We start from the raw sequence: 17,112 nt of genomic DNA, 5'->3' as shown, positions 1-17,112 counted from the left end.
CCTATTGGCACATACTTTGCACTATTGTAGATTCCTCCCACTGCCAACTTTCCATTTTTGGGCCCCTTCTCCCAGGTTTATGCCAGCCAGAGTTGACATAAACCTCAGGTGAACCAATGATTGTAACTGTTATTAATTTTTTGGTAATAATGACAGATTCAGATTAACAATGAAGCTATGAGATGTAACCAGGTTTAACTTTCAATTTAAAATTGATCTCTGGCAATTTTCACTTATGTGTATGCTATTTGGGAAATATTTCCATTTTAGAGAGAGAAGCATTTACCTATTCTGGCAAATCACACACACCCACTCCTTTCTTTTTTAATGCAGTGTCTGCGTTCTTAGCAGAGCTCTTTGCATAGCTGGCAAGCTTCCCCAGATTCACACCAAATTCCACAAAAATGGGGAAATGCCAACTTTTCCTCATCTGAATGAAAGCTGCAGAGCACTAGTTTTCCATTTAAATTGCCATACACACCCAAACCCAAGATCCTCTAATTGCAAGAAAGCAGCACATATTTCATACTTTACAACAAAAGTGTCCAGTACAGGTTTTTAAATGCCCTTGGTAGCCAACCAATCACAATGTTTTGTCAGATTATGCTTCAGAAGAGTAATTCAAGCAGGAAGAATATTTACTAGAAGATGTTAAATTTAGCCATTTCAAAATGTTTTCCTTCTTTGGGCCAAATCCAGCCTTGGCCAGCACAGTAAGAAAGAGCAGACACACTTTCTGGTGTGTCCTCTGCTACAAGGATCCTGCTGGGTGGAATGCACCATGGACTACACTTTGCAGCTTCCTCTGCGCAGGAAGACATCTGGTACTAGTTAGCACTTGCTACAGACTCTGGGACACTTGCTACAGCATATGGGGCTGGCTACTAGATACCTCCCTAAGCCATAGACCATTTCTTGTTGGGGACAAGGTGAATAGGGTACTAGTTAGCACTTGCTCCAGATCATGGAGCCAATAGATAACCCACAGACCATTTCTTTTGTGGGACAGGGTTCATATTGGTTTGGCTGTGTGGTATGGGGAGATCCTGCATGGCTGCTTACAATGGGGATTGGGAAGGTTGTTGTGGAGAGAAGAATTAAGCCTATAACTTCAAACCAAAGTAGTCTGGGGAACGAAGGCTTAGCAGATCTGTCACTGCACTGATATATTATTAGCCATCACCCAACAGGGCATGGTGGTGCAAGGGCCAGAGAGGCTATTCTAGCCCAATGACTGGAGTAGAAGCCATGGTGTGGGACCACTTTTACTTCCCAGCCTGGGCATAAGAGTCTCACCACTACCACCCTCACAGAGATGCCCAACACCCAGTCCAAATACATATATAGTAAAGTAATACAATTAATCTGTGATGGAAAAATATGAATTAATCCAGGGGTGCCCAACCTACAGCCCGTGGACCATACACGGGCACACCAGAGCATTTCATAAGGCCCACGGCCTGCTTCAGCACAGTACACTAACAGCTGATTCATCAGCGTTTTGTCATCATGTTACCATCATTTTAGTTTACACAAGTGTGTATACAGACACTGCTGTACATAGAAGCAACCTATCTAAATACACACAAAACAAGATGAACTTAAAATATAAATTGATACAGGTGACTTTAAATCTTATTAAAATATGTAGAATGTGTTTGGCCCACACAAGGTTTGTGCTTGGGTTTATATGGCCCTCCTGTGTAATAAGGTTGGGCACCACTGGGCTAGTAATGGAAGCCAACAGGAAAAAAGCCCTGTTCACAGAAAATGAGGGAGCTGAATTTTCAGTGCAAGGCTGCATCAGCATCTCAACAGCTTCCTGGTTTCAAAGAAATTTCTCTTTTCTAATTAGCTAAAACCATCATTTCTTTTGTTTTGACAGGTGCCCATGTAATGGATGTGATCTAAAACCACTAGCAGAAGACATCCAGGACATTTTACAGCAACTTAACCTCATCCTTCTTTCTTTACCGGCATGAAGGATTTCACTGTTTTGATTTTGGATTTCAGGGGAATCCAATTGCTTAATCACTTCTCGCCTCTTTGGAAGATTTCCTTCCTAGGAGGCAACCCAGGGTGCTTCTAATTAGCTTTGCATTTAGTTCAGTAAATTGTCCTTAAAAGAAATTCAGGTTTTTCTTTTTGTGCACAAAAGTATGAATAATAAAAACTGAAATCTAGATACATTTATGTCTACATTGTTGAATTTTTGCTTCGTTTATTGTCTTTACAAATAAACAACTGCTATGCTAAGTGTTTCTGATAATAATAAAAGAAAAAGCCAATGGCTTTTATTTTGTAGAGTTCCATATATGTTTCTGTGGAATTTCCAAAATGAATGTTCACAACACTTCTATGTAGCAGTTCAAAAGTATTCATCACACATTATTGGCCTGATAACTCATTTAAATGTTGAGGTCTTCCAAGAAAAAGAGACCTTCTGAAATAGATTTTTTGGTTAGTCTTCAAAGTCAACATTTGCATGAAGGACTTTCCTTTACCATGCTCAAATTATTTAACAAAGGTTAATTCAATAGCATATTCTTTTCATATTGACCCAACTCATAATTATTAAGGGAAAAGTAAAAGCTATCTTCCTAAACAGATCACTTTCATGAAGGCCACATGTAATTAAAAGCAAGTTTGGGTTTAGTTTTGGGGTTGGGTTTTTGTTTTTTTTTGGGGGGGGGGGTGGTTTTGTCTTTTTGGGGTGTCAACATGTTTTTCTTGCAGAGATTCAGAGACAAATTAGTTAAAGCAAGCATTTCTAGCTTGTAAGTCTGTTGTTTCATCTACATGTCTGACTGGCTCCCCACGAAAGGTGAAAGTTACTGCTAGTTTTACGGTTACTCTTTTTGTTACAAGTTATTCTGCTGATAATAAGACATACGAAGCAGTATATTGCTCTACTGACAGGTCCTGGCCAAGAACAACATAGGCAAGGAAAAAAGAATTTAAAAAAACCCTGCAAAATGTTTATGAATTCTAATCCTCAGCACATGAATAAATACAACTGACAAACTGCAGAGTACCTTAGAAAGGCCTTTCCTGACCTTTCTAATTTGAGTTCAATTGCATGTGCAGTGTTTAGAAGCCAAAGTTGGTCTTGCCAATGTTTTTAAACTACGGTTGCAGTACGTATCATTATTTGTAAAAGTGAAGTGCCAGATAATAAGTTATAATTACCCTATTAATCACCTGTAAAGAATTGCATTCAAGGAAGAATGTATCTTCAAATTACAATAATTGGTGACTTAAAGGAACCAATTTTTTCTGTCCTTGACTGGAGGAGACTTTGTAGTTGGCTGTGCAAATCTACAAGTATTCTGTTGAAATGAGGCAGTGTACACCATATATATGCTATGGTCCATATCCTCATCTAGTATTGATTGGCATAACTCCATGGAAGTCGATAGACCTGTGACAATTTACACAAGGTGAGTATCTGACCCTATATCTACATGCCCTTCCTTATCAGCCTACCCATCTCAGCAATACCTTTAGTCACAGATTTTCTGTGAGCAATTTCTTATGGTGGTGATGATGACATAGTTTCTGAATCTTCCGTCTCCAAAATTAGCAGGGGCAGTATCTGCTCTCTCCTTGCTGTAACATTGTTCAGTTTTGGTTCGGAGATGTGTGTCTGCCTGTTTCCTGCATGTCCCTAGTTAGATTTAATACTTGGAAAATAAACATGCTTGTATTATAAATTATAATGTAAGTGTACATGAGAAGAATATTTATTGTGTGAGAGGTTTCAAGATCTTAATGTTCATGTCTTTCCTCTAGTGAATTATAATGCACATGCACTCACACTTATCTTCATCTTCCATTATTAGAAGTCCTTTCTTCCATTTATTATGCTATATTTTCCAAACAGATAAACCCATTGAATCACCCAGCCTACTTTATTGGCCTCAGATTACTGGTCCCCCTTAAGAGCCAATAGAGCTAGGCCAATATTTCAGTGCACTCACACATAACTCACAGTGACATACATTTCATGTCTGTTTCCAACTGTAGGTATTTTTCTGAGAATGCAGAGGGTCAGCAACTTTAGAAGCAGTAGCAGGTGTGAGCCAACATTAAAACAAAACGAGGCCTTTCTCACAAAGAAGCAACGTCACCAAATGGTCATCGTTGGCTGTGGAGAGTCGGGCCCCTGGCATAGTGATGGGAGTAGGGCGACCAGACAGCAAATGTGAAAAATCGGGACAGGGGGTGGGGGGTAATAGGAGCCTATATAAGAAAAAGACCCAAAAATTGGGACTGTCCCTATAAAATCAGGACATCTGGTCACCCTAGGTGGGAGCATATTTTCATTAGCATTATTTGTCTCTGCACGAGGCTGCAAACCTCAGAGAGATATTACCTTAAATGTGTCCAGGCTAACCAGGGCCAAGCAGAAATCAGGCTGACACATCTCCAGTCTAAAGCTGGGCAAGGTTGCACTGTGAGAACATTGCTGTTGTGGCTGATTTTGAAGGAGGAGGATTCAGAGGATGTGCCACCATCACCATCACCACCACCACCACAGGAAACTGCTGTGTCAGATATGAAGTTCATGAATGATAGTGTGGGTGAGGATGGGCAGGAGGGCAGGCTGATCAGGAGGGTCAACAAAATTTTATGACTAAGATTTTCAAACAGAGTGCCTGAAGTTGGGCTTCTAAATTCATATTTCAGCACCCAAACAAGAGGCCTGACATTCAAAAGTGTTGTTCATCCTCCTCGAAAGAAGACACTGGATGGTCAGCACTTTTGAAAACTTTTCTTTATGGGCCATATCATAGATCACCCAGCATGAAACTCAAATCGGGCTGAATATTCTGCTATGGAATGCTTGTTCCCACAGAGTGCAGGGGGATGGGGAGAAGAGAGACCTTTCCAGCAACCCCAACCATCTTCACACAAGGGATCATTTTTCTTTGCTCACCCCTCTACGGTAGCACTCCCTTAATGTATTAATTCCTACACTGTCCCTGGTGCCTGCAAGGGAGAAGGCTGAGGAACTGTTTGGGGTTGCTCCAGGGAGTTTCCTTGCATTCATTTCCTGTTCCCAAGAAGCTCTATAGCTCCTTTTCCTGGAAGAGGTGCCTTGGACCTTCTGAATCAGGCTACTTGTTCTCAAGACAGGCCACTATGGTGCAGAGCCAGCGTATGCAGCCTGTTGGGGTGTACTATGTTGCCATGTAAACTAAGTTCAAGACTTACAATATAGTACATTTTCCTTAACCTGCAAAGGAAAAAAATAATGGGCTTGTGTCCTTTATTGCTTCTTTGTGATACATAAAGAAAGCCTGAAAGGTTTTGGTTCAAAGTAGGGGGGAAAGGCATAGGAGAAGGGGGCTTCCTGCTTGTTTTTAGCACTACAAATGTGTGTCTTGTCTACTTTGGAAGTTTCTATGGACACTGGAGAATTGGTGAAATTGAGACTTCACCAGAGCCAATAGATTGAAAAGTGAGCAGCTGAAAGGGGGAAAGAATTTTTAGACAAATTGTTTAAAACTGTTTTTTTTTAACATGTATTCAACTCCAATGCTTGAAGAACATTTGAGAGAAAAGGTCTTTGTTATATTACTATTACTCTTTTGATTCAGGTTTGAGAACTCCCAATACACATCTCTGAGATGCTCAATAGGTTCTCCAGCAAAATTAGGGAAGGCCTCATGTGACATTTTTGTTGTCTATAAAGTAAAACACAAGCAGAAAAAAAACCCTTTCAGGCATTGTCTATGTATCATTAAAAAAAAAGGCATAAAGGTCTTTAAAAAGTCCTTCATAGGTGATCTTATGGGTTGTAAGCAATTTCCACTATAACAAACAGCACTTCACATCAATCTAATAGGCCTGAAATGGTGCCCTAAAAAGGAATTAGGAGACTAGTAAGTAAGTACATTAAAAAATACTGATTACTGGGGTTGTCAGTTTCCAGTAAAAATAATGACTTGCAACACTGTTCCCCATAACAAGATTTCACAGACCATGGCATGAGGACATGTGACAGGGTCACAATTTAAGGTAAAGGTACGTTGCCTTTATGTATTTGATTTTTGTATGTGCCTTTAGCAGGTTTACCCTTAATCATTTTCACCACAGAGTGAACATATGCAGAGAGCAGAGATTTGCCCGTGGATGGTGGAAAGAAAAGTATCAAAATACTGCATGAAAATGTGCTTTTGCTATTTTCAGTCCAAGAACTTACCAGCAAACTTGAGAGAAGAGCCTGTTTTTCCACAATAGCTCGCTCAAAGACTTGATCAATGATGAGCATCAGTGACCCCCACTGATGTCAAGGCAGGTTCTCAGCAGGTTCTCAGCACAGCATATTGAGTCCCTCTCAGAATCAAGAATAGTTTTGCAAACCCTAGAGATTCATATAAACATCTGATGGTGGGGTGCTTATCAAAACCAAAATAACTTCCGACTCTTTTGCATTTTGCTCATTACTAAGACATGTGCAAAAGGCACTTATTTCTACACACCAGGAAAATTAAAAGAAACCAAAAAGACAGAACTTTTCGAAAACATGGATTGTCGTCTGAAACCCTTGGACTTGTCTTTTACCTCATTTCCTAGAAGGGCATTTACGCAGGCTTCAGATGCATCACAGATGGCAGTAAGGTCATGTCCTCCCTCCAGTGCCAGCACCACACGGCCAGCTGCTAGCTTCAGCAACTGCTGCGTTAGGTGACCAAAACCTAACATGCAAAGACAGTAGTGCAAATTAGTAAAGCAGAAAAGATTTTAATGACATATTTTACATCTGTTGCATCAGAAAGTAGGAAACATGAGGATATTGCACAAAAACATAAGATCAGAACTATGGTCCATCTATATCAGTAACCTGGCTCCAACACTGGTCAGCCCTAAATACTACAGAAGAAAGTGTAACTGTGTACCTCTGTATTCACACCCTACTGCAATGATATTTGTACAAAATATGCCTTGTGAGGTATCGTATGAAAGCTAACAACACACTGGTTATTCATATTATTGTAAAATGATACACATTCACATAGTTATATGTGAAGCTATGAATTCCCACTGTGTGACGTTACTAGAACATGTTTACAACCAGACAGGCTAGCCTAGGTAAAGGTGATAAACAGGTCTGTCCTTGAAAAGGCAATGCAGATTTACCCCAGTTTACATATTAGCAGTAAACAAAACCATCAAGCTAAACCAGTGGCATTTATCCTGATCCTGAACTCAAGAGGTAGAGATTTAATATGATTCCTGTACCCCGGAGAAACACAGGAGACTAAATCCCCAGGAGGCCTTCCTAACTTGTAAACATAGACATACCATTGGGGATATAAGGAACAAAGAGAAAATCCACTTTTATCCTTTACCAAAGGAGACAAATAACAACAACAACAACAACCCAACAACAAGTGATTTGAGCTCTGTGATGGATCCTGGCCAGGCTGGCTAGTAAAAGCTGAAAAGGAGGCTGTGGGTAAGAGAAACTATCTTGATCAAAGACTGTATCTTGCTAAATTAAGTTTTAGACTCTTAGATGCATTTTTTTCACTTTGTAAAGGGACCAGCACAATGGGCCCTGAACTTAATGCACTACCACAGTATAAAAAACAAATCATACTAGATGTTACATTTTGGTGTTTGTTAAAGTCATTGCACTAGCAACAATCTCTGGAATCAGGCTCAGTGCAGGCTGGAACTGTTCAAGGTTTACCAGACAGCTCTGCTGGTGTTCCTCAAGCATTGATCCACAGCACTCTGTATCCCTGTATCACAACCAGAGGCTGCCAATGGAGCTCCATTGGATCCAGCTTTATGAGGGTATTCAACTCAGGTAACACCACCACTTAAATTTCATCTGAGATTAAAGTTAGGTGAAATTCTTTCATTTTTGTTTCATAAATTTCATAAGAAGTTGGATAATTTCGGGAGGAAAATTTTGAAAATGGTTGTGTAATTTCCCAGGGCAGTTTTTGCTTTGGCTTGACCTCCCTTCCAATGGTTAATGGCAGGTAAGGCCTTGAGACTTTTTAAGTTAAATTCACAACACACTTGCAGCCTGGGTCTCACACTTCTATCCAAATTGTTCTAGTTGCTCTTCTGACAGTAGTCCCTACCAGCTCCAGAGCACTGTGTGTCCCCTAGGTTTAATAAACAGATTAGCAAGACACCCAGGAGGTTTACAGCTCCAGAAAGACATTTTTACTGTGCTCCAGTGAGAACGGAATGTAGAAATTTGACATTTCAATAAATGAAAAAAATATTCTGGAGAAATCTTCTGAGGCACAGACTGAAGCCCTGACCCTGCAAGCATTTACACATATGCTTAAGAAGTAAGCACATGAGTAAGTCCATTTACTTCAATGGGACATACAGTTAAGCGTGGTTATAACTGTTTGCAGGATCGGGTCCCTAATTATTCCACATTTTGCCTAATTGTTCACAAAATTCTACTTGCCACTTGTCCCAGGGCTGATCCCAGAACCGTTGGAGTGAAAGGTTAATTCTTTAAACCAACTCACAACCTAGTGTAGCTCTCTAAGAACTGCAGTTTTGACTCTACTGAAGCCACTACACTGTGGTTCAAATTACACATGGTTTGAAAAACAAGCAAAAATTTAAATCTCTCATTTAAGCTCAACCTTCACTTGTGGGGGGGGGAAGCTTTGCAAAAGCCCAAATTTAGTAGGATAATAAAAGTGAAGGAAGGAGTGGAATGAGGATAACCTTTGATCATTGGCCAGTTTCCACTTTCTTTTACCTAGAGGATTTATTTCTGTCTGCATACTACACATGCGATCTTCAGACTCATATCAAGACAGTGCCAGCAGCAGTACCATGAGATGAACACATAGCATTCAAAGGAAATTAAGAAGAATAAATAGTTCATGGGCTCCCCACATCCACATACTGTATAACTCTCCCCTCAGCTTTGTGAGAAGTGCGACAGGACTTTAAGATGCTATTATCCCTCACTTCACACAGCTTCTGTCAGGAAGGAAAAGTTTTACTGAATCCAGTACCCTGCACAGTTTGAAAACAATATACGACCACAAGGGTCACTGCAGCCACAACATAATTTTCTGGCAATAAATTCAGAGTCTCTCCCAATAGATTTTTCTTCTTTTTGAAAATTGTACACAGTACTTGTGATAGAGATCATTACCAGGTTATTTCATCTGCTTGCTTTCCTCAAACTACTAGCAAATATCAATGTTACAATATTCACTACTGGCTTACTAGGAGATGTCTACACAATCAGCCATACAAGACGTAACACTCCCAATACAATTCCAGGATGGAATTAATCGGACAATAAGAGCAAAAATCTGGTAACACGATAAAGGGTTGCCAAATGAAACCATTATGGAGGGGGCTTTTCTTCAGCACAATTACCCAGAAAGTCAAGATGACTTGCTGCAGGGAGAGGAAATGACTTTAGCCAACAGTACCAATGCTTCTTATGACTGAATGAGTTATGGAAATTCTTAACAAAGAAACTTAGCTCATGTGCCATTATAGCAAGCTTAGAAAGATATTAGCTTCCTAAAGGAAATTCCCTGAAGTACAGAAGTAACATGGAAATAAGGAATCCCAGGTTTTAAGATGGGCTGAAGTTTATGCCAAATAAATAAGTGGAGTGGGAGAGGAAGGGGAAACAAGCACTGTGAAAAGAAGCAGTCATCTCTCCTGGTATAATAAGACTGAGCATGTCTCTGAATTCCCAAGTGACCAGGTGCTTGGGGGAAGGAAGGGGTCAGACAACCATTTTTAATCCTAAACCTTCAGTCTCACCTGAATCCTTAAAAACCAGTAGCAAATTCAATTCTTGGCCTCTCTGCTAACATTGCTGACAATGGTGCCAGTTGTGATGGTGACTTCAAAAAACAGTTTCAGTTCGGCCTTGCCATACTGTAAAAGGGTCTGCTTTTGCTGTGGTGTACAAGATTTATAGTATGGTAGCATTTTATATGAACAGAACAGGTTCCGATAGAGGTTTAAAATGGAAACTCAAATTAAAAATATTAAGAGCTTGATTTGCAGTTTAGCCTTAAATGGACATCCCTTTTTGAGCATAAAATTTGGAGGACAGAAATAATTGCAAGGACAACTCAGACCATTTAGACATCAACATACATAAACTGGTGGGTACAGTCCATTACTTCGATGCGTAAATGGCTTAATTGTGTCCACAATTACTTGCGCCCATGAGTAAGGGTATAAAAAGAGGATGTCATTTTGAAAACATCCAGCCCTATGGATGTTAAAAATTGATTGTTTCAAGCGGATAAATAATAAGGAAAAGATTAAACACAGACTGGTATTTCCCAAATGCTACTGTGAATGTGCTGCATCAGTACCTTTCTTAATACTTACACAGCAGTAGCTAGATTTTTTTAAATAGTTTAATTTTTTTTGTGCCAGGAAACTGTGAGCATGGTTTTGTGCCAACAATTATTTTCAGGCACACTTTATATATCGAAGTACCTGTTTCCCTCTCAAATCCAGTACTTAGATATCAAGGGTGCAGTTTGCAAAAGTGCTCAGAAAATATAAAAACGTCGAGTAGTGGAACTAAACAATAATGATGTAAACAGCAAATTGTAAATTTGACACTGAAATATATGGTTAACAACACAAATCAAGGATATGCACTTGATGGATATTCTTAACTAAAGACCCACGCCTGCAATGATTTATGCACGTTTAACTTTACACATTACAAGTGACCCCATTGACTTGAACTAAATGTCCATATTACTCCCCATTCCCTCTCTCCCTTCCTGTCCCCCCATTTTTTGATTAAATATAGTGCTGGTTGGAATTTTAACAAAATTCCAAATAAAAAAAAATCACAAATTATTTCCCCTTTTTCCCCCAAGCTTTATATTTTAAATTGGGCCCTGTTAAGGGGTACTGGATTCTACTGCACCAGACAGGATATAATCCTAGGCTGGGGTGAACAGCCTGCTGTCCTGCTCCCTGACAAAGGTCAAAAGCTGAGTATGCAAAGTTACCCCCTGGTGCGGAGACTTGCACAAGTGAGGTAGCTACCTGGTGGTCACCCTCAAAGCACTCTGACATAATGAGCTAGTGAGTAGGGAGCAAAAAGACAAATCATTTCCTAATGTTAACCAAATTAGTTCACCCATCCATAGGATAAATCACATACTTTTATGATATTGTATTCCTAGATGCCTTAAAGTAAAGTCTCTCCTATATTCACTCTGAGAAAGAAATATTTAAGAATATATTGTATCATAAATTGTAACCATGGAAGAGACCATAAGGAACACTTGTTAATGCACTGTATCTAGTGCTCCTCTCTCCAAGCAGATGGGAGAGTCACATGTGGAGGGGCTGCTCCAGGCCAGTATTGTGCTACTTATGTTTTCCATAAACTATAAGATGAATAGTCTCTATTCTCTCATCAGTGCATGTGCAAAACTCATATTCAATAGGCTCATAGGTCCCAAAGCCAGAAGGGACCATTGTGATCATCTAGTTCAGGGATCGGCAACCTTTGGCACACGGCCCGTCCGGGAAATACGCCCGTTCGTTTATCTGCAATGTCCACAGGTTCAGCCAATCGCAGCTCCCACTGGCCGGGGTTTGCCATTCCAGGCCAATGGGGGCTGCGGGAAGCAGCGTGGGCTGAGGGATGTGCTGGCCATTGCTTCCCGCAGCCCCCATTGGCTGGAACGGCGAACCACGGCCAGTGGGAGCTGTGATCAGCTGAACCTGCGGACGCTGCAGGTAAACACACCGTCCCGGCCTGCCAGCGGATTTCCCTGATGGGCCGCATGCCAAAGGTTGCCGATCCCTGATCTAGTTTGATCTTCTATATAATACAGGCCATAAAACTTCCCAAAATAATTCCCAGCGTGTGTCTTTTAGTACAACATGCAAAATTGGCAGTGATAACGAATCCACCACAACCCTTCGTAAGTTGTTCCAATGGTTAACTATTCTCAGTGTTAAAAATTTACAGTCTGAATTTGTCTTGCATCAATTCCCAATCATTGGTTCATGTTATACCTCTGCTAGATTGAAAAACCCATTATTAAATATTTGTTCCCTGTGTAGGTACTTATAGACTGTAACCAAGTCGCGCCTTAACTTCATCTTTGTTAAAATAAATAGATTGAGCTCCTGGAGTCTCTCACAATAAGGGATTGCATTAGTCCTTTTGGCCATAGCATTGCACTGAGAGCTCGCATTCAGCTGATTATCCATCACAGCCCCCAAATCTTTTTCAGAGTCACTGCTTCCCAGGATAGAGTCCCCCATTAGAAACAAATGTGCTTGATGATTTCACATTTACAATTAGATTTTGACATGTATCAGGTAGCCAGTTTTTAACCTTTTTAATGTGTGCCCTGTTAATTTTGCATCATTCTAGCTTGTTAATATAAATGTCATGCAGTACCAAGTCAAATGCTTTATAGAAGTCTAAATATATTACCTCAACACAATTACCTTTATCAACCAAACTTGTAATCTCATAAAAAATCAAAGTAGTTTGACAGGATCTACTTTTCATAAACTTGTGTTGACTGGCACAATTATATTACCCTCTTCTAATTCTTTATTAATCGAGTTCCATATCAGCTGCTTCATTACCTTGCCCAGAATCAAAGTCTGAATGACAGGCCTATAATCACCCAGGTTCCTGTTTATCCTTTTAAGATACTGGCCCAACATTAGCTTTCATCCATTCTTCTAGAACTTTCCTGGTGTTCCAAGTTCCAACTGATAATCAACATTAGCGGTCCAGTGAGTGCCTTAGAGAGCCCTTTTAAAACTGTGGATGCAAGTTATCTGGATGTAATGATTTTAAAATGTCTGTCTATAGTAGCTGCTGTTTAACATCCTCTTGAGATACTAGTGGAATGGAAAGAGTGTTAGTTATTATATGATATGACTACATTATCTGTTTTTTTCCAAATATACAACAGAAATATTTATTGAACATTTCTGTCTTTTCTGCATTATTATTGATAATTCTACCATTTCATCTAGTAATGGACCAGTACCATTGTCAGGATTCTTTTTGATACTAACACACTTTTAAAAAATTAATGGGAGCTGTGCTTGCATCTGGGAGGATAGCACCTCTAGTGTATACAAGGAAGACAGTCCTATCTTGTTCAGGCATTGCTCCCCGCTAGTTGGGTAAAAAGGCGGGGTGAGGTCAGAGACACGGTCCTAACCCCCCTTTCCTGAGGAGGTGGTTGGTAGAAAGAGGAGGGGACAGTGCAGCCAGCCACTGAAAGGGTGGTGGAGCTGCTAAATTACCCAGAAAACCTCCCAAGAGCTCCACTGCAGCAGGACCATTGTGCACCTCCCCCGTCCCCCCAGCATAGGCAGTATCTTAAAAGCCACAATCTGACCCTAAATTACTAGCAGACAGCTGGTGATCTCCTCTGGCTATTCAGCACAGTACAGAAAGAAATACTCCCAAAACACAAAAACTCCACAGTCTCTGTCCTGGACCTACAGGCATGCATTTAACTATTATTTACCATTTAATCATGTCATTACTCTCTAATTTACTTGAGAATGTGTTTTCCTCTCATTAAAACTTTTGTGATGGTCACTGCCAAGAATCTACCCACCAGTGTTCTGCACTCTATCCTTGTGGTTCTTTCATGACTATTTGATTATTTTTCATTGATATTCTTCCAACAATAGCATCTAAAATTAAGTGGGTCAGTTTTTACATAACTTCCTGAGTCATCAGGCTACGTGTCCTAAATAAATATGTCCATACAGGAGTCAAATGATAGTTGACCCTTCCAGTGCTGGGCTACAGCTAAAGCACTTTGCAAAGCTTGTGCTGTGTTAGGAGAACAAGTTATTCTTTTAGGGATTGATCCTTACTTTTACTCAAGCAAAACTTCCTTTGAAGTCCATCAGAGGTTTGCCTGAGTCAGTAAGATCTAGACTTTGAGTGAATGGGGGAGAGGGATTCTCTATTTAATGCTGTGACGTTGTGCAGTCTATATGGTTTTATAAAAATATGATAAGTGAATATAATGTAACTGAAATATGCTTCATGCAAAAGGTCTCTTGTTAGGTATCATTACAAAGTTTATAATCTACTGAGTGTGATCATCCTATTAGTAGAAATGTACCACTCTTGTATCTAAAACTAGAAATATAAAACATAACTCTGAGGGCCTATTGTAATTATGTAAAGTGTGGGCCATTAAGGATGGTTTGGAATCTTGATGACTCCCATTGTCTGCAGATGGCTGTATTTACCTGTGAGTCTTCCTATATATGTGTGTGCTGGCAAGTGAGTAATGAAGTCTTGCAGTGACATGTGATAATGTCACCTGAACTGGAATCCATCTTTAACCTGGAGCTTTTCCAGTGAGGGGGGGTGGAAACCCAGAGGGACAAAGGGTTCCCGCCTTATGCAAAAGATATATAAAGGGGTGGAAGAGAACAAGGGGGGAGAGGAGCCATCATGAAGAATCCCCTAGCTATCACCTGAGCTGCAACAAGAACTGTACCAGGGGAAAGAATTGTGCCCAGGCCTGGAAGGTGTCCAGTCTGAGAAAAAACTTACTGAAGCATCTCTGAGGGTGAGATAATCCGTATTTAGTTTGATTAGACATAGATTTGCACATTTTATTTTATTTTGCTTGGTGACTTACTTTGTTCTGTCTGTTACTACTTGGAACCACTTAAATCCTACTGTCTGTATTTAATAAAATCACTTTTTATTTAGTAATTTACTCAGAGTATGTATTAATACCTGGGGGAGCAAACAGCTGTACATATCTCTCTATCAGTGTTATAGAGGGCGAACAATTTATGAGTTTGCCCTGCATAAGCTTTATGCAGGGTAAAACGGATTTATCTGGGTTTAGACCCCATTGGGAGTTGGGCATCTGAGTGCTAAAGACAAGCACGCTACTGTGAGCTGTTTTCAGGTAAACTTGCAGCTTTGGGACAAGTGATTCAGACCCTGGGTCTGTGTCTGGAGCCAGATGGCAGTGTCTGGCTCAGCAAGACAGGGTGCTGGAGTCCTGAGCTGGCAGGGAAAACAGGAACAGGGGTAGTCTTGGTACATTGGGTGGCAGCTCCCAAGGGGGTTTCTGTGATCCAACCCGTCACAAATGCCAAATACATTCTTATGAAAGGCACTTTCCAAATGGCAGAAGTTCTTAATGCCAGTACTAAAATACCTGCGTTTAAAAGACAAATATTTGACCTCCAGGCAGAGCTGGTGACTTCATGGTTTTAATACCACAGAAAGAAGCTCAGTAACACTTTAAATTACATGTCTCAAGCAGGCATTTAATTTAGATTACATTAGACAGTAATTGTTCGTTAAATAAATACCAGCATTCTCAGAAATGTATTTTTTGAGGATTAACAATTTCTATAATAGATGTTTTCCTACACAGTTGTTAGTCCTACAGTAATATGTTTTTCATAATTAATTGGTTTTTAAGTGCTACCATGTACCTATCTTACATGATCAAATCTCTATGGTGTACATACTTCAGGAGACACAAGACACCTAACTGAAAGCCAAATAATATTGACCCATCTCACCAAATATGTGCTGGAACAAGGGAGAAGAGTGGAATTAACCAAATGGAGAGTGCAGGAGCTAGTCTGCCCCACTGATCATGATGGCTCAGGCTTCAGAAGCCACAAGCACTGCAATGCCCCAGCCTTTCTAGGTACTTCAATGGTGGCCCACCTCGCTCGAGTGCCTGCTTACTACTCCTTCCGCAAGGAGCAACTTGTGCACCTCTATCACAAGGCAGCCCCTTTTGGGTAGTGCAGACATGTCAGCCAACCTCTCTCCAAGAGGCAAAGGTAGTGCATGAGGGAAGAAGCGGTCCCCCCCGCCACCCGTCTTCCCTCAATTATCTTTTGCACTGTTTATCTCTATGATTGTAATACATAGATAAAATTAATGGGAAGGTACAAGATAAAGGAACTATTGCACTTTTAGTGCTGTTGTAACATTATGTTTGTAACTAAATACAGTGGAATAATGCAATGCATTTTATCGTTGTGTAGTATCTAAAATACACAGTATGGCTACAACTTTCACAGAGATATTTATAGGGCTAAAGAGAAAATGAAGGTTTTAAGGAAGTATTTAAAGAGCAATTGCCTCAGTGGCTAAAAGAGAAAGAGAGTTCTAGGGGGATTAGCCAGAACAAGAGGGAGTGACCCTCTGAACAATGAACAAGGGTCTACATTCACAAGGAGAGGAAAGAGTTGCCAGGACTGGAGGAACTGACAGGAAAGTACTGCAAGTGGCTATGAAGTCAGAGAGGTAGAATGGAAGGGATAAATGGAGAGGTCTAAAAACCAGAAAACCTGGCTTTGCTACTGAGGTCAATAAATCTTAGGGCTAGATCTTGGATTTTATGCCACAGCTATGTGTAGGGGGAAGTTCGGAGCCACACCAGCCCAGGAGAGAGACAGGCACACTAAGTAAAGTCATTAGGCTGGCACAGATTGCTCCACACAGTGAATTGGCTTAAAGGGTGGGCTGCCTCCAGGCCCCTTTTCAAGTGAGTTGCTTTTCATGGGGAACCATGAATGATGTCAATGGAGCTACACCAATATACACTAGCAGAGGATTTGGCTCACCCAAATTATTGGTCTAATCCTGCAAGGTGTTATATATCCCTTGTGGCTTGCCAAGGGCCCTCAGCACCCACTGACTTAAACTACTATTATGATCAAGAAGTGGCTAGAGGCAAAAAGGCATCTTTAAAAATTGGAAGTTAAATCGTACTGAGGAAAACTGAAAGAAGAATAAACTCCAGCAACTCAAGTAGGAAAGTATAATTAGGCAATCCAAACAAAGAATTTGAAGAGCAACTAGCCAAAGACTCACAAACAGCAAAAATATTTTAAGTACATCAGAAGCAGGAAACTGGCCGAACAATCAGTGGGGCCACTGGACGATCGAGGTGCTAAAGGAGCGATCAATGAAGATAAGGCCATTGTGGAGAAGCTACATGAATTCTTTGCATCAGTCTTCACTGCAGACTGTGATGTGAAAGGATGTGAAAGAGATTCCCATATCTGAGCCATTCTTTTTCGGTGACAAATTGAGGAACTGTTCCAGACTGAGGT

General features: G+C 40.4%; 1 protein-coding gene across 9 annotated transcripts in view; it reads right to left on the bottom strand.

The window, feature by feature from the left end:
* Positions 1-17,112, bottom strand: part of HDAC9 (histone deacetylase 9) — a 527,149-nt gene that overhangs the window by 25,903 nt on the left and 484,134 nt on the right. For all 9 annotated transcript variants that reach the window (XM_034760576.1, XM_034760577.1, XM_034760572.1 and 6 more), the window contains one exon: positions 6,571-6,704. In XM_034760576.1, coding sequence (XP_034616467.1) covers positions 6,571-6,704 — 134 coding nt within the window. The remainder of the gene's footprint in view (positions 1-6,570; positions 6,705-17,112) is intronic.

This window comes from Trachemys scripta, chromosome 2, assembly GCF_013100865.1.
Source record: "Trachemys scripta elegans isolate TJP31775 chromosome 2, CAS_Tse_1.0, whole genome shotgun sequence".
Lineage (NCBI taxonomy): Eukaryota > Metazoa > Chordata > Testudines > Emydidae > Trachemys > Trachemys scripta.
This window is presented reverse-complemented; position numbering and strand designations above follow the sequence as displayed.